General features: G+C 38.0%; 1 protein-coding gene across 1 annotated transcript; it reads right to left on the bottom strand.

The window, feature by feature from the left end:
* Window positions 1–377: 377 nt before the first annotated feature.
* CPO (carboxypeptidase O) lies at window positions 378–14,368 on the bottom strand. The gene is made up of 11 exons (XM_058840154.1): window positions 14,289–14,368; window positions 10,787–10,862; window positions 10,252–10,376; window positions 7,671–7,785; window positions 6,519–6,620; window positions 5,511–5,615; window positions 4,912–5,022; window positions 3,668–3,758; window positions 2,884–3,086; window positions 1,856–1,940; window positions 378–646 (listed from the first exon to the last, which is right to left on the bottom strand). The coding sequence occupies exons 1-11, from the start codon at window positions 14,366–14,368 to the stop codon at window positions 378–380; spliced, it is 1,362 nt and encodes a 453-aa protein (XP_058696137.1).
* Window positions 14,369–21,657: the final 7,289 nt, after the last annotated feature.

The raw sequence follows: 21,657 nt of genomic DNA, 5'->3' as shown, positions 1-21,657 counted from the left end.
AATTGTGACAGATCAGGACTGTGGCTTACAGAAGGGCTGCACAGGCCTAAGCAAGACCCTGAAAACATGCTCCAAAGATCCAGGGAGTAATAGTGCACTGTACCCATGGGTACTTGTCATGAATGAATGTTTTAAGGTCGCTTAAAGAATTAGCAGAGCCAGCAAGTGAAGCTTGGGAAGTTGCCACTTCTCTTTATCTTTTCCTTCTTCCAAAAACATAGCTATCAAATCACAAGTCCTTATATTTTATGGGATGATCATTTTTATGAATATTGAAATACTTGACATTAAGTTCCTTTGCTGATGTAACTTTTTTTATTTTTGAAGGGAAATTGTATTTTTCGTGGGAGTCTCTTGCTGGGTTCTCTAAACCGTTTTTAAGAAACGGTCAATATAAATACAATACTCAGGCAAAGGCTCAGGCCCAAGCTGCTGGAGGTCAGCATCACATCTCCACCTGGGAAGTACTTCTTATCAACATAGTCTATGATAGTTGTCACAGCCAACATAGTCTCCTCACACGTGGGCTGGATTTGGTTAGGAGGGAGAACAAATCCATGAGTACCCGTGTCTCGCAGTTCAAATGTGTAAGACAGCGGAATGCCAATCGTGTGGGCCCAGTCCCGTGAGGAGCCTGAGTTACTGTCTGTGAATTTAAAAATAGAGAGGAGATATTTGTATTAAGCATGGTTCTTTGAAAATACTTCTTGCTATAGTTAATACAAGTTTGTACCAGAATCCCTGAACTAAGCAGTAACCATATATCACTGTGACACAGAGAACAGTTTATTGGTGCTGTAATTCTTAGCTATACTAAAAGTCTCCCCTGGAGTTTCCTAACTGACACAGTTTTTCATAACATGGTATTGTACTATAACAGGAGATGAGTTTCAGGGATTCTGTGTTTTTAGCATTTAACTGTGACTAGTGTGGGGTACAGGATGGACTGGACATTTAACTGTTCGGGTACTTCATTTCCTACATGAATACCAGCTAGAATTTATTTTTATTTTTTTAAGCATAATTTTGGTCAAATCTGAAAAATTTCTGGCTTCTCCCTCCATCTCTGTTCATCTTCCTTGTGGATTGTTTTTCTTATGTATTCAGTATAGGTACAAACCCTGGCAAAATGCAGCCCTAAGCACAGGCAGGTTGCATTCCACTTACAGCACATTGCTCATGCAGCCTGTGACTCAGGGACTGGTGCTTGGGGACAGGTAGAGACAGGCACTGGAATATGCAAACTGCATGGGTTCTGGAGCCAACTACTTACTGTTCTCACTGACTAGCGTGACTTATTGCTTACTGGGAAAATATTGGGTTTACTAGGCAGTCTCTAGGGCCCTCAATCCTCTTTGTAAAGGCTGTCAACTCATATTAGCTGTGATGTGTTCGTGATGTGGCCACCCAGTCTATTAGAAACAGGGCTGAAACCGATATATTTCACAGAGAATTGCAAGCAGCTGCCATGTGATAATGTCTGATGGAGTAACTGTAGACCTGATTGGGATTTTTATTTTTGCTTGATTCCAGTGAAGACAAGTAGGAGTTTCGTTGCTGACTTCAGCAGGGTCAGGATGATCTATCACCAGTCTCCTTCTGTCCCCTGTGATGGATCTGCGAGGAATCCATGTAGGAACTAGCTTCTGATCAATGCTTTGTTCATTCCTGCAGTAAGCTTTATAACTTACAGAGTTATCTTGTATTCAAATGACTGTTGCTGACATGTTGCACCAAACTAGCCCTTTAAATATTACTCAAAGTAGAAACTCAGCAAAACAGTACTTGCTAATGCATGTGACACCACAATTCTTTGAAACACAGAGCATTCAAAGCGAAACATAAAAGAACTTACATAAAATTAAAGCAGTTGATCCTACTCTATAGCTGGTCCCATACTTTCCTGTCAATGCAGCAGCTGCTTCCTTTGCAACTTGCATCTGGAAATTCAGAATAGGAACAGCATTGGTATCAGTGGCAGTACCTTTGGCAATTATTTTAAGTGGACCAAAATTTTTGTCTCTTTCAGCTCTACATTTATGTATGATCAGCTTTAAGTTTTGATATTGCTTCAGGTCTTTAGAGGAACCCATTAGAAACACTTGGACAAATTGTTCTTGTTTCTTTGGAATGCAAATTGTGTTAAAATTTTAAAGATTACTCTGCTACTAGGTGAAGATGTTATTTGCTTTACTGTAAAGCTAGAGCCTGTATTTTGAAGAATTTAGAGTCTATGCTCTATAACACACTGGTACTGACTACAGCAATGATTGACCTCTTACTCGTTTTATTGCCACAGACTCTGTAGCCCACCATCCTTAGAAACTGATCCATAGACAAAATAAATTACTTCTTCAATGACTCATATGAAGTCCAAACCCATATCCCTCACTGTCTTGACTAGTGCTCCAGCTTCTGGAATTTCATAAATACACTCATAAGTGAACTTAAATCAGAACACTCAGAAACTGAGGGAAGAAGTAACCAAGAAACAGGTGCTTACTTTGCTCCCATTTTTCTGAGAGCATGTTTGGACCCTTTCTGGACACAATCATGATAACCATATGTGTATAATATGCTGGAATCCTAAAGTGCAAATTCATTCTTGTATGCAGCAGAAGTTGGTGTTCTTCTCCACTTACCTCACTGTGCATTAACTCTATCTGTAGTAGTTCAGTTTTCCTGATTTAAGCTGAAGAATTAGGATTTCTGAGGCAAATAAACCTTACTGATGCTGAACAGAGAAGCAGTAACTCTGGAATCCAAGTCCCTGAATAAGCCCAGCTCCTCTGAAGGAAAGGCAAGAGTGCAAGTAAAGTTGCCCCACATGCTACTGCTTGTACTTGCTTTCTAGAAAAGTAGAAGATGAATGTTTTGCCCTACCAGTTCTTCGTTGTTACTTGGAGGTTTAGTTGTGGAACCATATGGAGTGAGGATGAGCTGTCCATAGGAGTGAATTGTTAAATAACACAAAATGTCACTCTTCTTGCTTTTGATAAACTGAGCCACAGCTCTTGTCTCGGGCTCTGATTCTGGTCCAGATCCACAGAAGACCTCACTGCTGCAATTAAAAGATACACCAACACCTGGGGAGTAATACAAACACTGAATCAATGGAGAAATATAGAACACTGGTTCAGAGGGAACTGGGAAATTTACGTTGTGGTGTTAAGGCATGTGTTTCTATGGGTAGGGGACTAGACAGCTCAGTAGGACTTTAGCATTGCATTCAGTAGGTAGCAACTAAGATTTGCTACAAGACTGAAATATTTATTGCACATTTACAGGATGTCTCCAATGAAAACACTCTGACACCATCACAGTGCACCACACACCAGGAAAGCTTCGGAGGCTCCTTGAAACTCATAGCAAATGTAAATACTGACTGTTAAGTGAGTGATCCCTAACATTCCTGCCTAGAGCTGATGCTTGGTCCTGCAGTGAGTTACAGGTATAGTTAGATAAGAGAAATTTTCTGCTCACAAAAATAAGTGCTGGTTGAAAGTCAATGAGTTAATATTCTGAAAAAACAGGATTTTATTTTTACGTATGCCTTGATGACAACACGAAGAATATTCCTTTCTTATAGGACTATATTTTATTTCAGAAACTAGTTATTACTCTTGCTTTACATTTGTGTTCATGATATGAACTACTTCAAACTTACTGCCCCAGGATGAATTGAAGTTTCGGTTCAGATCTGTGCCATAGCAGGTGCCATTCCCATATGGAGAACGGTTTTTCCTCCACAAACGCTCCTGAAGAAAATTAACTTCTGTTACATAATAAAAGCTCAATGATAGATATGGCCCAGTGGTTATATGGTGTAAATACTCCTTTATTTTTGATCTCTGCATTCTAACTAACCCTGGTATTGTAAGAATACAACTCCACATGCAAGGTGATAAAGCTCAGTGACAGAATGTTTCATCTACTACAGCCAGGTTGTCATCACAAACCTGCATGCACCTGAAATAAGCCTTCTGACCTTCTTTATTTTTTTAAAAAATGCTTTTTCTGTAGTACTCAACTGCTTTTGTGCAGTGTGGCACTCTAAGCAAGACTTGGCATTGTGAGCAATAAGAGACAATAGTATATTTCAAATTCAGGAAGATTAATTCTTTTTTTGTTAGCTGATCTTACTACTCCTCCTTGGTTCCCTATATGCATGGCTATATGTGGTTCTCGGCAGACCTCACTGTGCTGCCTGGGTGAGCTTCCCAGTTGAATTACCTGTGCATCCAAGTGCAGTGTTTGATACACCCCACACCTGCTGGGGAGCAAGCTGGGAGGCAGCCCAATCCACATGGTGGTAGCCATGGACCACCCAAAGGTCCTGCATTAAAAAGATGCTTCAGCTGGGCACAGGGGCCTGGAAGCATGGTGAGAATGGCTGAAGACCAACATTTTGAATTATTCTCCATATCAGAAAAGGATGATTGTTTGGGAAGGCACACCTATTTCATAGCCAAATAGCCTGATATTTGACCAAGTCTCCTCCTGTCCCGTGTAAAGGTGCTAAACCCCATCTGCTACTTGGCATCTTTTATGAAGAATGAATGACTCTTCCAGACATACTTAAGTCCATTAACCAGGCCTTGAGCTGTTATCAAAGAAGTAACCCCATCCCCAGAAACCCAAAAACAATTGTGGTTTTGTCTTCCCAAGTCTCATGACATTTGCTAGGAATATTTAGCTCTGCTATCTCAAGTGATCACTGATTTGCTAGAAGAAACAAAATCTCTCTGCCATGAGAGGATTTAGTGAGTATAGCTGTTTTCTGTTTAAGTAAAATTTTAAGTATAATTTTAAGTATAATTTTAAGTATAATTGCTATGACCCTCTCTAAAATAACAAAACATGCTGGGCACATCAAACTTTCAGTCTAGTTCCTGGATTTTCACTACTTACTTTTTCCCAGGAATAGATGTAGCCATCAATATTGAGGACTGGCAAGACATAGAGGTCTAAATTCTTCAGAAATCTGCTTATCTTTGGGTCAGTTTTGTAATTTTGAAGAATCTGAAAAGAAAAAATACAGAGCACTGGGCAGAGAATTTAGTGGTAATCACTGAAAAGAGCTAGTTTAGAACTATCATCAAGTGATCACTCACTCCTGCATATCACCATGGTACCCAACATCTACTTGATCTCCAGTGGGCCAGGTACTTTCTATACACATGGAACATTGCTATATCATAGATTAGGGTTTATTTCAGGTGGACGGTGACTTTTGATGCAGAGAGTCTTGATCCAACAGTACTGTGGGAAAAGTAGAAGCTTTACCAAGTTCTGGAAGGCTTTGGAAATATTCAGGTGGAGGAACTGGCGCACCAATATTGTCCCATATTTCAAACTTTGGTCTCCACAGACATCTGTACTATACACTAATTTTTCAAATCACATTTTAACAGAAAAGAATAATTCTTGGTACCACAATAGAAAACAGAACTGAAGTGTCAAAAGTGATATGGTTTTCTTATTATTTAAATGGAAGAGTAAGGACTCACTTCTTTTACAAACCACTGACAGAAGGCTGGAGAGATCCATTCTCTGGCATGAATCCCACAGTCCATCCAAATTATCTTTTTGGGTTCATTTGATGGTTGGCTGATCTGAGAGAATGTAAATATGATAATTTAAAAACTGTTACATTACAATAAAATAGCTTAATGTAATACAAAAAAGTAAAAGATGTGCCTTGATATACCATTGAGCCATCTAAATAATAATAATAATAATAATAATAATAATAATAATATTAATAATAATAATAATAATAATAACTATTATTATTATTATTATTATTATTATTACTACTACTACTACTACTACTACTACTACAACATACATCTTTATGACCAGCTTTTTTTCCTAATAACCCCATCTCTATAATATCACGAGGCATGAGTTTTAAAGTGTCTGTTGAGCAGGAGTGTCAATAGAACAGTTAATAGAACAGTTCCATTTTTTCCTTTTTAATTTGTATTCTTCATTCACAGGAGTGCTTGCTCCTAGTTGAAGATTTTTAAATTATTTTTTTAGAAAGGGAATAACAAAAAGGTAAGGAATCTACCTACTCAGTGATAGGAACAAATTAGATAATAACTAACCCAAATATTAAGACTATGTGTTTTGCCAGTGTGTCCAATTTAAAAAAAAAGTCATGGAATATTGCTAGCAGAAAGGCTATCTGCTGTAAAAAGTAATAAAAATAACAAACCAAAAGTCTTTATCCTCACACACAGCTGTTGCCAAGCTAGTTTCAGATTGATTTGTATTTCTAAACAAGGCTTCAGTTAAATTTGTTTTTTTCAGTACATAATAGCAATAGTAAGCTCATAATGATAGTGTCTGTGAGAGTTGGCAAATCTTACCATAATGTGGAGGAGTAAAACCATCTCCTGTTCAGTGAATTGGGATGAATGCTATCTTAGGAAACATCTGAATCCTGCCTTCTCCTGAGTACGTTTTTTGTTAAGATATATTCTATTATTAAGGGAAATTTCCTCCCTTACCTGTAGGTAATACATTGGTCGATTCTCAAATGTCTTCCCCAGGAAGTGCTGAGTCACCAGCTCACTGTTGTTCTTCTGAATCTGAGTCATCCACTGATAAATCTGAAATAGTTGCAAAGAATTCTTGGTCCAAAGTAGGAGTTTCCTTCTCTTTCCCACTTCCATTTCCAGCTTAAAGCATTTTCTTTTTTTTAGACAAGCAACATTTCCCTCAGAATTTATTTCAGTCTGTCATTCACTTACAGGCATGGAAGGTGTTTCACATGCCTCTGTGTAAAGGCATGGCCATATGTCACTGGGTGTTGAAAGAGAACACTTCTGCAATATAGCAATGGATACTCCATTCTGGATCTCATTCAACGTGCCCATCCTACTGGGCATCTTGTTGTTGAGTGCACCAAACAAGAAGCCACACCATCAAATCTTCAAAACAGTATTGCAGTCTCTTCCCTGTCAGCACTGATTTTCCACATCTGAGTCAGCAGCAGTCATCCTCAATGGGTAGCTCAAGAAAAACATACATGAGGGTTGTCTCTGTTCTCTCACTTTTATTATGCAGCTAGGAGAAAGAATTACCACTATGCTCTGCTTTTCTCCAGGTTTGCCAACTGGTGCATGAAACATGGCACCAAGAAACCATCACTGCCTACCCCATGACATTTTTTTCTCCTAAAGAGTCAAAAACCTGCCCTGAAATGACATATTTCTAAAGATCTCACACTGTTCACCTCTTCTTCCTCACTGGAATTCCAGACACCACAATAGTCATTTGACTCAGCATCAAACAAACTGGGACTTAAATTAATGAATACTAAAGAATGACGAGGTAGGGAGAAAGGTAGCAAACTAAATGAACCACAGAATATTACCTGCAAAACAGTGCAGCTATTTCACACAAAGCATTTATATTTTGTTCAGTAAAGAATGGAGGATTTAATCAAAATCAATGGCAAATCCATATTCAATTCAACTAGGCTAGGATTAAAGTCAAAGAGTAAGGACTGATTCTTTAAAGAAGAAAGTCAGAAAGAGGTCCACCTCAGAAAGAGGTTTGACTTCAGCTGAGCTTTCTGCAAACACAGAGTTGCCTGCTGTGACATTTACAGAACAGAAAACAGCAAAGTACACAAGCAGACTTAGGTTCCTCTTTACCTCTTCCATTGGATGGTACTCGGTGTAGACATAACCTGCTGAGACCTTTCTGTGGCTGCTCCTCTCCCTCAGCATGCTCTGATCCACAAGTTTCTGCACATCAGGTATTAGGACTCTGAAGGATGGGGAAAAGGGAAGATAGAAGAGAAAACAATCCCGAACATGCCAGAACTGCCATGGTGGGTACATTGCTTACATCAGCAAACTGAAGGATTTAATCTCTTCTGTTGTGATTTGCCTGGCAAAATCATCACCGTCAGCATTATGGTTACTTTCAAGTAAAACAAAGTTCAAAGCTGAGATTTTCACAGGGTTTTAACAATAATAATTTTTACCAGATTTTTTTAAAGTTGTTAATTATCTACCAAGAAAAAAAGTTCAAGATTTTCTTTTCTCCACTGCTTCTATTTTTGAGCAAAACTCTGAAAATACCACCTTTGGGAAAAGGAAGTGAAGGAGAAAAATTTAAGATTAGGGTTTCATTGTATTTTATTGCGACATTTTCAATTTGTAAAAATTTCACAGAAATATTCATTGCAATTCGCAAAAATCAGAACAACCCCCTTATTTCCTTCAAATAGCTCTTTTTGGTTTTTAGCTACAAAAATATCTCAGAAACTAGTATAACACAGGCATGATTCCATGATCCAGGGGTCAATAAACCTTTTCCTTGGCTTCAGTGAACTTTGCATCAGAGGCTGTTCTTTCTCACTGCAATCAGTCGCTTGTAAATGCTGCAAATCTGCACTCATTGTAAATGCTTATGATAAGACAATTGCAAAGGTAGCTCCAACACCATTGATCTCAAATGCTGGAAATGCTAACAGGCTTTTCTGCTGACAGTGGCACTTATCAGCATCTCTGGAAACTGCATGTAAGGAACTTTTAACAGCAGTTACAGCTGACTTTCTGAGCTTTGATGTTTATTCACATCTAAACTTCAAACTAAAATTCAGGCAGTGAAAATTTCCATGAAGTGAAACTACACACACAAAATACTTTATCAGTGCTCTGGAGAATTGAAACCATGGAGTCTGACACAATTGGATTATTGATGTCCTTATCATAATTTGTCATTTATGTCTCTATCATCATATACCTGTCATGTTACCTTCCCTGCATGCCAACTGCCTTCTAAAGGGTGGTTCCTGCTTTGAATCTGTTATGGGAACTTTATTACTGTTGTACTCAGCTTCTTTGCAATACAAACACAAAATTTTCATCTTGACTAATAATTATTCCTCTCTTTCTTTAGAAACCTATGTAAGGTAAATACAGTGTTGGCCAAGGGAAAACAAAGCTGACCTGCTAATTTCAGTTTAGTATTTAAATTTCCACTAGAATCAGTTGAAACCATTAGAAAATGAAGAGTCTTGACATAAAAAAGAGGTTGAATGGAATGTTGTCATAGCACTGAATATCTAAACCTCATGCTAGATAATTTGTACTGACTCCAACCTTGTTCATCTTCATCTCTGGTTGTCAGGGCATCACACTTGCTAAAGGAACTTGTCAGGCAAGATGCAGGATGTCAAGATCAGCTTTAACTCAAAACAGCTTTGAAGTGACACCAATCCTTCTTAAACTCATCTTTGATTGGTAAATGTCAGTATATGTCCATAGGCCATTTGTCACCCCTAGATGACTACAAGGTTATTTATATTAAATACAGCTAAATTAAATTAGCTAATGGTTACCTAAAAAAGTCAATTCCGAATTGGGAACAGGACTGTGTGAGAAATAGATCTTATTTAATCCCATTTGCCTTTATGAACACTCTTTGTATCTGGATTAGATCTCCTGGTTGTAAGTTAGGGAAGATGTGGCTGCGTAGGTGTGATAAAACATTGTGGGACCTTTGCAGGTTGTGGCTCCCATTTGTGTTCACAGTGCTCATCAGCCACTGGGATCTTTGTCCCAAGCTGGGATGTCTCTCTTTGACAGATGGTACCAGGAAATTCTCACCAGCCGGTAAAGGGGATAGGGGTAGAAAAATGAAGATTTTGAAGAAAGTAGCTGAATATTCACTTTGAAAAGTCTCTTCTCCAAAGCAGAGGAGTAACAAGAGACAGGGAAGGGAAAAGGAGAGCTAGAGACTGCTTCTCTGCAGTGACACCAGTTAAACCTTTGGGCTCTCCAGAAGTGGAAGGACCCTCCATTCAGATATACATGCTTTCCAAGAGCAAAGCATGCTCCTATAAGTAGTGGTTTCACCAGTGGTTTGGCCTCTTGAGTTTAGACTAAAAAACTAAGTCATATATCCGAGTGCCATCCTCTCAGTGACCACTGTGAAGGCTGTAGCAGGAAACGAGACAGATTGGGCTGTCTCAGGTTGCAGCTCCAAATTCACAGCCAGGATAGGTGGAAGGTAAATACATAGGGCAGAGGGGAATGAACTTTTAAAGATTCATACAGCATCTCTGTGTTTGCCTGGTCAAGGTAAGTCAGAGGCATTTGGAACAAAGGTTAGGTCCTATTGCCAGTACTAGATGACTGTTTATCAGACAGGGCTTGGTCCTTTTCTGATAGCAAGGAAGATTGTTAGAGCCAACCTTCCTCATCAAGATAGTGGAGATTGTACCTGTAAGATATCATATGCTGATCAAAGCTGTCTTTCACCTCTTGCACCAGAGGGGCTGGGACCCTTATGTGCAGGTCTTCTCCAGCCCTGATGTCTTCAGGTAGCAGGGGCTTCCACAAATCCAGCTGTGCAGAGAAGAAAGAAATGCACAAATGAAGCTCTGTTTTCAGAAGGAGAAATACAGAGTTGCCTATCAGCAAATGAAAGAAATTTTCCTTCAGATTGTCCTGATAACTCTCTAGTCATCAGTTCATAGAGCACACAGCACAGTCTTAGTGTTTTTATCGACTCAGGCACCACTGATAAGGAGCAGCACTTTCACAGAGTCATGCAAAGAAACTAATGTCTTCACATAAATTCCTTTGAGTAGTAGAAGGGCAATTCCACACTGCACTAAGAAAAAAAAAAAAAAAGTTTAAAAAAGCCTTTACTAGTTTTCTTTAACCTTTATTCCTATCATAAACTATATGCATATCTATTTTACAGCCCAAGACTCCATTCTGCTCATTGGGCACATCCAGTTATTTTAGCTTACCATTAAGGTACTGCAAAGAAGCTGAAGATGCTGGACTTGCTGAAATGTTTCTGGCACAATATGCAAAACCTGATCCCTGAAAATACAGTAGAAAAACAAGATCAGTTTTAAAGTCTGTTCAAGTATCCATGATTTTATAAGTCAAAAGGATGGATTTTGTTATGTAGAAGGAAGACAGAGCATGTAACAGTGCTGTTCCAACAAAAACACAAATTATGAATTTATGGAATGTTTTGGCTGCAAGTAGAACCGAGTGATGTGACTTTTCTTTTACTAGAACATTAGCCACTCTGCTTCCTTGCCAGTGTCAGTGCTTTATTCACCATACCAACTTCACAGAAGCCAGCTGCTTGCATGAGCCCGGTTGTGTGTTTCTGCCTTTGCAGGACCAGGGCCAAAATGAGGACATTGGTAATACATTATAAACTCTTTATTTGATAAGATGTCACTTTTTTTCTCTCACATTTGGGATTTATTCAATTATTCCAGAATAACTTTTTGCTTGGTTGGTCTATTTCAGCATGCAGAAACTTTTGCTAGTCATGATAAATTAACATTGCTAAGAACTTGAGATGTCCACAAACTGCTTGTCATGAGAACAGCAAATTTATTCCAAAATAGTGAATATTATGGTCTCCAGAACTGCATATTCTTACTCCATTCACATGAGATAAAAATTTCTAGTTCAGAATTTAACATTTTCTATTTCTAGAAAAGACACACAGAATCCAGTGTCTTAATATATGTTTTCATGAGATCCCATGAAACTTTCATGAAAGAGAAAGCTAGTAGATGATCCCATGAAATTTTCATCTGCTACATCTACTTCATTTACATCAGATTGAAAATATTAAATGAAAATATTTAAAATATTTAAAAATTTTAAAAATATCTCTTCTCTAAAGCAGAGTAGTAACAAGAGACAGGGAAGGGAAAAAGAAAGCTAGAGACTGCTTCCCTGCAGTGACACCAGTTAAACCTTTGGGCTCTCCAGAAGTGGAAGGACCCTCTGCCCTGTGTATTTATCTTCCACCTATCCTGATGAAAATATTAAAACTTACAAAGAACAAATTTAAATTATGGAAATGCAGGAAAAGCAAATAATGTCTGTTCTGTTTAAAAGGCCCTTGTAGGATTTTTTTATTTTTTATCCAGTGTTCATTCAGATCAGCTTTCCAGGACTGAGAGCAAGGGTGATGTTTCTAGTGGAAGGGTTTCAGAGTGAGGAGTGGATGTTGATGACTACAGTGCATTACTCAAAGGTGGGAGACCAGTTATACAGTACTGATGAGAACAGAATAGAATGAGGAACACTAGAAACTTCCCCATTTGCTAGCAACCAAAAACTGCTTCACAGTCTCTTTTAGAGGCTTCAATGGAGTCTTTACTGGACAAGTGTAAAAAACTAACATTTTACATTTTAAAGCTTTTGTAACAGAAATTCTTGTTGCAAAGGAAGCCATGGTCATTATAGTCATCAACATAATATGTTCTCATCATCTGAACTGCAACTGCCATCTTTTGTGCTTCTGTGCAGGAATGTACAATTATCAGCTTAATATACATACAAATAGAATTCACTATGCATTCACTTTATCCCCAGAAAAATAGGGGGATTTCTGGTTTTTTTTACATCTCTCTTGAAAATATCACCTTTGCTGAGTAAGAACTTGATAGTTAAAGTAGGCAGTTTATTACTGGTTTATGAGATGCTGATAGCCCCATATCTGTGGGGCAAAATGATTACATTTGTATTGCTCACAGCAATGGTACAACAGTCATGATGTCTTTGTAATAAACCTTGTAGAAGCAGGATAAACATCTTTACTAGTAGAATAAACATCTCAGCTGCAGTTCAGAGTTTATTCTCTCTAAATGCCTAGGCTTGCTTTGCTCTTTGTCTATCAGGAAGGGAAACAATATCCTGTAATATCTTTCTATCCTCATTGACATTATGTCTTAATTATACCAAATCAGAGAAATTCCAGACAGTCAGATTGCTGCCAGATGGCCAGCTCTTATTTACTGATAAACCTTTCACAATAGCCAGTGTGGAGACAAACCATTTTTAATAGTAAACTAAGATTAGAAAGCATACATTTGTTTGTAATTATGGACTAAGTTTCTCATTGGAGAAGTGCAAAGTCAGCCCATGTGACCCCATGAGAACTACAGTTTTTAAAATTCTACAGTTAAGCTTTCTTAACAAATTAAAGGACTGTTCTTAGCATAAGCTGTGTGTCCTTGGATGCTCATAGGTTGGATATTTCATTTCATTGTTAAACAGAGCAGAGGACAATGCAAATGGGCTTTACTAATAATTTGGTCTTTGTGCAGGTGCTGCGCACCCAAAGTCACACCATTCAATACCTGTTTTTAAATTCCATGCAAGTACTCAACAGGTTCAGTTCTGGACAATAATTAGAAACAAAAATGGAAAATATATTAGCAGGGATCTGCTAAATTCTATTCACTGAAATCAGGCTCTAACTGGATCTCTGATATAAATCTAAAGACTGAATATTATCCATGGAAATAACACATTTGAATTAGCGACTCTGTATGCTCTGCTAGGAGATTTTCCAGGAGAGCTGCTGAATGGGTACACTATGAGGGAACTTACTTGCTGTAGGTATTGCTTGGTTTTCTGTCCTTTTTATGACTATATTCTAGGAATATAATTCATCTAGAGGCATTCAATACCAGACTACTTTCTCCATTTACTTTGGAAATTTCCATGTAGAAACTTGTATGTGGATAGGTGGCCTCCAGACAATGCTCATGCCCAGCCTGCAAATCCTAGCTGCCACAATGGCAGTAACCTATCATTCCTTGAAAGTTGAAAGTGAATGAAACAAAAATAGTTTAGATAGGCAAATCGAATAATTTTACATCACTCATTTTCTGAACTGGCAGGGAGAATGGAAAATAAAGCATAATTAGAGATTTCATACTTTTCAAAACATTAACCTGTAATAAAAAATGTGATAATCTCATTTTCTGAACACCTTGGAGTGAAGATGGACTGGAGTAACTCACTTAGCTTTTTTTTTTTTTTCTTTGTTTCAGATCTCCAACAAGTCCTCACTATGTTTTTCACATAACCTAATCTGTCTTTTATTAATAGATATAATTTTGCTCAGTCATACCCCTTGCTTTATACTCAGAAAAAGCATTTTACTCCTGCACCATCTGTTTTCAAAGTTCATTATGAAAGAGGCTAAGCCAAATTAATTTCAACTAATTGAAGTAGAGCATCCTGAGATGCATTTGAGGGCCATTCTGTGGCTCCTACAGCTGTAGCTATGTCTTTGTTGGCTTGAATTTGATTCTCTCATTCTTCATTTCCTGTCTTCATGTTTTCTTTCCCAATCTTGCAAAGCTTTCAGCTTAGTAGCCCTGTGTCCAGTTTTTCAGCTCATAATTGTTATTATTATTCTTACACAATTTCTGTGACTTTCACTGCACACACAATTCTTCATGAAACCCCGATCACACTCACCTGTCATATTGCAATTTCAAACTGAATTTTCCAGGAATTAGTATCCCCAGAGAAAAGATGATCCCAAGAGGAGGCCACATCTTTGTGCGAAGAATCCAGCACTGACAGTGTAGAACTAAAGAGGAGGACAGATCTGGACTGAACACGTGATTTATACAATTATAATATACAACTAGACTTATCCTGGAAGACAGCCTGCCCTTGATGAATCATTAACTTAATTTGTAAATAGTACTACTTTTTCTTAATTCTTAAAAGTATCTTCCACACCCCAAAACCACAAACACAATTAGCAACGTTCTTACTGAAACACTTTTTCTAATTACTAACTTTGAAAATGTTTTGTGGCAAAATTGGTAGTATTTCAAGAAAGCGTTACTTGCAAGATCTACAGCAAATCATGATGGTTAGTTTGGAAGAGCATAAAAACAAACTCCATTCTTACTCTCCTTCTTTTTGTGTTTGTGCCTTTACGGAACACTTCTGTGACCTCTTAAGTGCAGTTCTGTCACTTACCTAACTTAAAAGAGGACACGAAAGAACAACCAATGCTCCTGTAAATGGGAAATATTGGGACAGAAGAGTCTCATCTAAACCACTCTCAGTTGGCCCAGATCAGTCTCTAGCCACAGACTTACAACTCTCATTAAGAGTGTTTTTGTTATATATTAAAAAAAAAAAAAAGTGGGCTGGTTACTATCTGAAATATTTAATGTCTTGTTTAGTTCACATAGCAAGAGTAAACATTTGTAGACTGTAGTTAGACATATAGCACAGTTCTTCAGAAAGAAATTGTTTCCCTCATCCTCTCTCTTGGATTAAAACTATCTTGTGATTTGATGAAGAAAACTGCGTGGATTTGGGGTATTGAGAGTCCGCCAGTTTATTCACCAGCCTTCACAGAAGTAAACGTGAACACCGTTTATTTCTATTATTAACACACCTTTTATAGGGTTCTACAGGGTCCGCTGGCAAAGCAAGCTACTATTGGCTAATACATGCAAGTTTCCATTTTTTCCCTTACACACAAGGATATTGTTTTGCTTTACTCTCTCTTCTGCAGGAAGGTTTCAAGGACTTTAGCCTTTAATCTTACGACTTATTTCAAAGGCTGGTTTGTGCAGACAGGCCTTTACTAATATATAAAATATATCAACATTGGGGTGCAGAGACTCCAGTAAGTCAGTTTGTGTACATATGTAATGACACGACACCATGCTGTAACTGTGGGATATTTATAGAGTCTTCTCATCAAAGTATGAAGTCCTCTTACATTTTTACAAAGGCTGTTATCAAGGAAACAGGCAGCAGAACTGTCCCAGTATAAAAGAGGAACAGCTTAGCTCAAAAGTATGTTCTCACAAAACCAGGCTGTAGGCAAGAGAAGAATATGCTCTTTTTCATAAATCACACCAGACCATTTCTGTTTTATTGCAAACTTCTCAACAGCTGGGGCCTGAAAATGCTGAGTATTTCTCTCTAAGTAGATATCCAACCCACAATGACTTCCAGAAGAGCTGAAAGAAGTCAAGTTTACAGAATTAGATGCAGCTTCATTTGTGAGGAATCAGCTAAACAAATGAATGTTGGAAGTTCCTATTAACACTCAGGACATCTGCTCAGATAGCCTTTGCTTTTGTTTCCTGTGTCTCCGCCTCTGCTGGTAGGCAGACTAATGTTTTTAAGACTTCTGCAGTGTTGTCTGTGCCCTTTTAATATACCTGACTTTGAACTGGGGTTCAGTCCCTTGATAGGGATTCAGAATCTATGAACAAAAAAAATAAATATGGAAGCATAAAGAGAAATGGGACAAATTACGGTAAGCACTAAAATTCAACTCCAGCCCAAAGATTCCACCTTCATGTTGAAAGCAGAAGCTGTTTATTCTCTGGTGAAACCCTCACTCCTATGATGGCAAGTAGTTATGAAGATAGAGAAATAGATAGATAGATAGATAGATAGATAGATAGATAGATAGATTAGATAGATAGCATAATTTTGCTTAATAAGTATCAAATTCAGAAGAAATGACAGTTGCTTGCTAGGTCTTTGATTCAGATTCTTTTGAAGTCTAGTTGATTTTAACGGGCGTTAGATGAAAATCCTGTGCAAATAATTATGGACATTTCTTCGATTTAAGAAATGGACTTATTTTGGGGATTTCAGCAGAAGGTTTGTTCGTAAAAGACAATACTTCATCTTGCAAACAGCACTTCCAAATTCAGAATAAAAGCCATTAGAGACATTATTCCACCAACAATGCAAAAAAAAAAAATCTTGGGATGAACAGTTAACTTCAACAAGCCTATTGCCCTCTTGGGCATAAATAATGTGTCTCTCAGTAATAACGTCTGTTCTTTGGTCAGCTCCTTACTGGCAGCTGCTTATCTTTCTAGCAAATGTGGAAGGCAGCTTAATCCATTTATTCCCTCCTTGAAAATTGTGAGGAAAAAGGCACGGGACTTTCTGGGGAGAGGAAAGGTCATAAATATGTGGCACAAACATGCCACATGACACCACGTGATGTCCTTTTCTCCAAACAAGTTTACTTTGCACATCTTCCATACATTCTTCTCAGGGCTTCAGTGCACTTTTTTCAGCATCAGTTTAGCCTCTCAACTGCCCTGTTAGACAAGCAAATATTATTTCCACTACTTAAAAGATTAAGAAAAAAGGGGAAAAAGTGACTCCCCAAGGTGACATAGGAATATTGCTGCAGAGCCAGGAATAGAATTCAGATCTCCTGACTCCCTGTCTGGTGCTTCCTTAAATATATGACCATCTGCTCTACTGCTGGAAGTATAGATACTATATGCTGACTCCAACAAGCTGGCTGCTAAGCCTGTTAGTTTATCCTCTTTTTATCCCATACTGATATCATCTCCAGCTAAGCTTTTGGCCTGGAGTCAAAATGATTTCCAGTGTTTGAATGATTCGACCTGCTTGTTATTGTTTTAACCTTGCACCACACATATGCTCAGCTATTTGTGACTTATCTGCATACAGTCTGTGTAGCAACAGCCACAAGCTAGAACTGTTTTGTTTAAAGATTGCATACTGAAGCATACCACATGTTTTAAACAATTATCATATAGCAATGAGTTTGATCCTGGTAGCTACCTGCACCCAGATTCCCTACTGAGCTGCATGTTACTTTCAAGGACAAAGAGCTTGTTAAAAAGACAACAAAATGTACACACTTGTGTGTCTCCACAAACATCAGTTCATCATGTTAAGCTTTCCCACTTCACAACTAAATGACATACTGAAACTAAAAACCTAACTAAACTAGATTGAATTAAAAACTATCAGCATTTTTTCAAATCATCATTTGGATTCAGAGAAAATAATCCTCCATTAAATTTTCTTCTCTCTCATTGCTGCAGAAAGCTCACCATATGTGTCCAAAACAGAATCATCACTCAGTGGAGTCAAAACAGTAGCAGACTAATGTGCCTTAAATCCGAGACTTGAGCTCCACTGAAGAGGGGGTTAGATAATTCACCTATTTTATTAAATATCTTCTGGTTATTACTGTAATTTTACTTGGGGGAAGCACACAATGAATTGACAGGCCTGTCTCCGTTGTCTTGTCAGGGGAGATAGAATGTTCTATAGGTATTGTCTTTTTCTAGGAGTACCAAAAGATTTCTGGTTTTATGTGTTCAAAACATTCCAATTCATGCTACAAGTTTTTATACATACATACATACATACATACATACATACATATACATATATATATATATGTAATTCTGTAGCATTTGTGTATTCAGGAATATGTGGTGTGGTCTGCAGTGTGAATCATTGTTCCCCTCAGTATTCCAAGCCTTCAGCTTCCAAAGCTCTGTTACAGAAAGGTTTTATTGAAAGTCTCTGGACTCCATTGTGATTTGGCAGTGCTAAGTGTTCTCAAACGTCATTAGTTCCAGCAACAATCTTAGGATAAATGGAAATATACTGGAAACTACGCTGAGTGACAGCAATTTCGTTCTAGAGTCATCTTGCCGACATTTCTTTGTCCTCTCTGTCTCTGATATTACAATAAAAACACCCCATTAACCTTACATTTGGGACTTTAAAATAATCACAAACCAGGAAGAATTCCAGCCAACATACACTAGATTAGAATTAAATTACTAGCAAACCTTAAAATTAGTTCCATTAAGCCAACATTAAATGTCCTGCAGATCATCAAGCGACACAGGATACGTAAGCTTTATCTTAGTGGGATTAATTTGACTACTGGCACATGATCTAGCAATTTCAAGAAATACACATTTACAGACACTTTCAAGGATGTCTCAATAGATTTTACAGCATTTATATACATGCATATTTGTACTCACATATTTGAGAACAAGCGTAATAACCAGTGTGTTGTGTCAGTATGGGAAATAACACCTGCCTTTTCTCCAGAAGTCCTGTGATACAGCTTTTGGACAGCTTTCCTATCAGAAAGGAGCTTCAAGTACCCATTCAGCAAGCAGCTCTTTATGGAAGTGGACAAAACCAAGCTGACAAAACCTGTATTGGTCTAATTAGCCAGGCAGACCAGCTTCCTCAGACATCATTTTCTTTAACCAGGAAAGAAAAATGTGAGTACTGAATTGTCTTTCCTTAACAACAGGTGGCCTGAATGATTATTTTTACTTCATCCTTTAGACAGCAAAATATCACTGCTTAAGGATCTTGACCTTTAACATACAGTCTGAATCCAAGATAATATTTACCACACGTTACTCAAAGGTAACAAATTCTTTTGGTTTTATATTAGGAGTTAAGGGTGATCATGTTTACAAGGAATTGTGCACAAAATCCTACAATCCTTATGTAAACACAAATCCTATGGGAAATGATTCTTCATAAGGATTGTGCAGTCAAACTTTAAAAAGTATTAGCACTGCTTTCCAGGTGCAATGGTAAATCACTGAACCCCAAGTCCACACATACAAGGCTGGCTGCAGAATATTTTTCTTGTAGTTTGCTCAAAGATTCACTTTGCTCAAAGATTTTAATATGCTTGAATCAACTGTCAGAAAAACAAGTTGTTTTTTTAACTCACCTTCTCCAGTTCTAAAAATTTTCCTTTATAAAAATACCTTCTGATGACAAGATTAGAACTCATGATTTCAGAGGTGTTGCTCTAGGGGGAAAGAATCTGCAGAAGTGTTTGATCCTGCGTTGTCGTTCTGAGTGGGCAAGAATTAAGCAAAAATCCTCTATTTTGTGAAGAAACAAAACATCTTGTAAAGCTTTAGCTGTCATAATAATGCACTTTTCGTTTTAATTAGGCCTTTTTACAGAAGATGTCATGTAACATTAAAAATCTGGCTTATATTTTTAAATATAATAATTACCTTTGTATGTAAATAAATTAGCATTATAGTATTCCTACTTGCAGAACTGTAAAGGACATCACATAAGTCTCCATTATTGCTTAACAGTTAAAAAACAAGCTTACTGCACTGTATCCGAGAATAGCCGAGATTATTTTTAATGAGTTCTGTTACAAGTGCTAAAATACTTTATGATTAGATGTGAATATGCTTGCATACGATTTCTTAAACACAAACAATACACACTGCACAGTAAGTAATTAGCTTTTGCAGCTATAAAACATGTTCATATTAACCTTTGTCCTTCATTCTATCAACAATGACAGACACACTGAGCTTTCTGTGCAATGCCAGCACCACTGAGTGTAAATGTATTATTTGCTTGCATGCAGTTATGTATGTGTGGCCATGCAAGGGAGTAATGTCCAGATCCCTCAACCACCATGAGAAACTGTTAAAAATGCTTATGATGCCCTTGAAGAATCCCAGAGATAATTAATGAGGTCAAAAGTACCTGACAGAAGATCTTAAAGTGAATCTTGCCCAAGTCAAACAAGTCCATTCTGCATAACTTACAGTCAGTAGAATTTCCAGCGTATTTTTGCAAATGAGCCTTAAAGAATTTGTAAGCAAGGTTTGAAGTGTGATTTGTATGCATGGGTGTGACATGCAGTAGAAACAGCTTGTATTTTGGTGTGTGATTTTATTAAAAATAATTGCTGCTAATAGTATCTGAGTAATGGACTAGATAGTGTAGCTTTGAAGAGCTTGTTGTGTGACATGACAGGGTAGGTTTGCAGTAAAGCTGTTGACATGGCTTGTGTTAATCACAAGCTTTAGGGTTCTTCAGCAAAGACAGTCAAGACTTTCTCCATCCTCGTGTCTGAGCTGTTCCTACTCTTTTTACGAGGAGTGGATCTGAAACATGAGCCAACTCTGCCTGGCAAACCTTATAAATCCAAGCAACTCAGCATGGGGGCATCCCTGATATTCAGGCAGGGAACACAGGCAGCAGGCTGTGCTGGAACCGTGCCTCTGCTGCCAAACAAGCCATTCCTTGGAGTCGTGCAAGAATGAGATGGGTGCAGAGCACCAGGAATCTGGGTGTACCCCAAGGACTTTCTCAGTGCCTTTCCTGTGAGAAGACATATAAGCAGTAGCAAGCAGGGAGCTGAATTCAGATTCACCACGTCTAACTACTACCTTGGTGTCAGATCACTTTATCTCTGTTCAGTGGTTTTCATACCTTCATTGTTCTCTTTTTTCCCTTCAAATGCTGAGTTATTAGGTTCAGCAAACGAGTATCAAACCTACAGCAGAATTTTTGGAAAGTTATTTTTCTATTCTGCATCAGCAGAAATCGAACCCACCTTCGTCCTCCTCAATACTACCCTTTGGGGGGATCACTGCCCTCTGAGAAGAAAGTCTTCTTGCTGGCATCAGTGAGGCATTTACCATTTTGTACAGTCCTTGAGCACAGGCGGATACAGAGCAAATTTCCAAACACACATGCATACACAAAGTTTTTTTGTCTGCTTTTCAGCTCTCCATCACGTTCCTTACACTCATACAGAAGTGACCCAGACTGAATATTCATTTAGAAGTTAGCATGTACCTAGAACAAATCATTCATTGGCAAAACGAAGCATGTTCTAAAACAAGAAATACAAATGCATCATCTTTACCCTCTTTCTGCCCCATACAATGCAGTGTGCAAGGGGTCTATGTTTCTTTCGTCTTTCCTGGAGAGTTCTGTGTGTCAAGGACCTGCTGTTCTGATAAAGCTGACATCTAACTGCTGAGCGACCACAAAGGGCAAATGACCACCCAGTATTGGTTTTCAACACATATAATTTTAAAGATTAAAGTATTTTATTATGTGAATGACATTTCAAATGTGGACTCCTCCACATGTTGTATATTTTCTGAATCATTTCTCATCTGTGTCAGCACAAATCAAGAGTTCAGTGAAAATTGTTGCTATTTACACCAGCCTCTGTGCAGTCAGAGGACAATTCACCAGCCACTCC

The sequence above is a fragment of the Poecile atricapillus genome, chromosome 5 (genome assembly GCF_030490865.1).
Source record: "Poecile atricapillus isolate bPoeAtr1 chromosome 5, bPoeAtr1.hap1, whole genome shotgun sequence".
Lineage (NCBI taxonomy): Eukaryota > Metazoa > Chordata > Aves > Passeriformes > Paridae > Poecile > Poecile atricapillus.
This window is presented reverse-complemented; position numbering and strand designations above follow the sequence as displayed.

Bases quoted from the DNA above. Each gene is read 5' to 3' on its own strand.
- CPO (XM_058840154.1), bottom strand. From the start codon at position 14,368: ATGTGGCCTCCTCTTGGGATCATCTTTTCTCTGGGGATACTAATTCCT. The intron at 7,786-10,251 runs GTACAATCTCCA...CCCATCCTTCAG, and splicing joins CAGCATATGATATCTTACAG to AGTCCTAATACCTGATGTGC. The intron at 5,616-6,518 runs GTAAGGGAGGAA...ACATTCTCTCAG, and splicing joins GACCAATGTATTACCTACAG to ATCAGCCAACCATCAAATGA.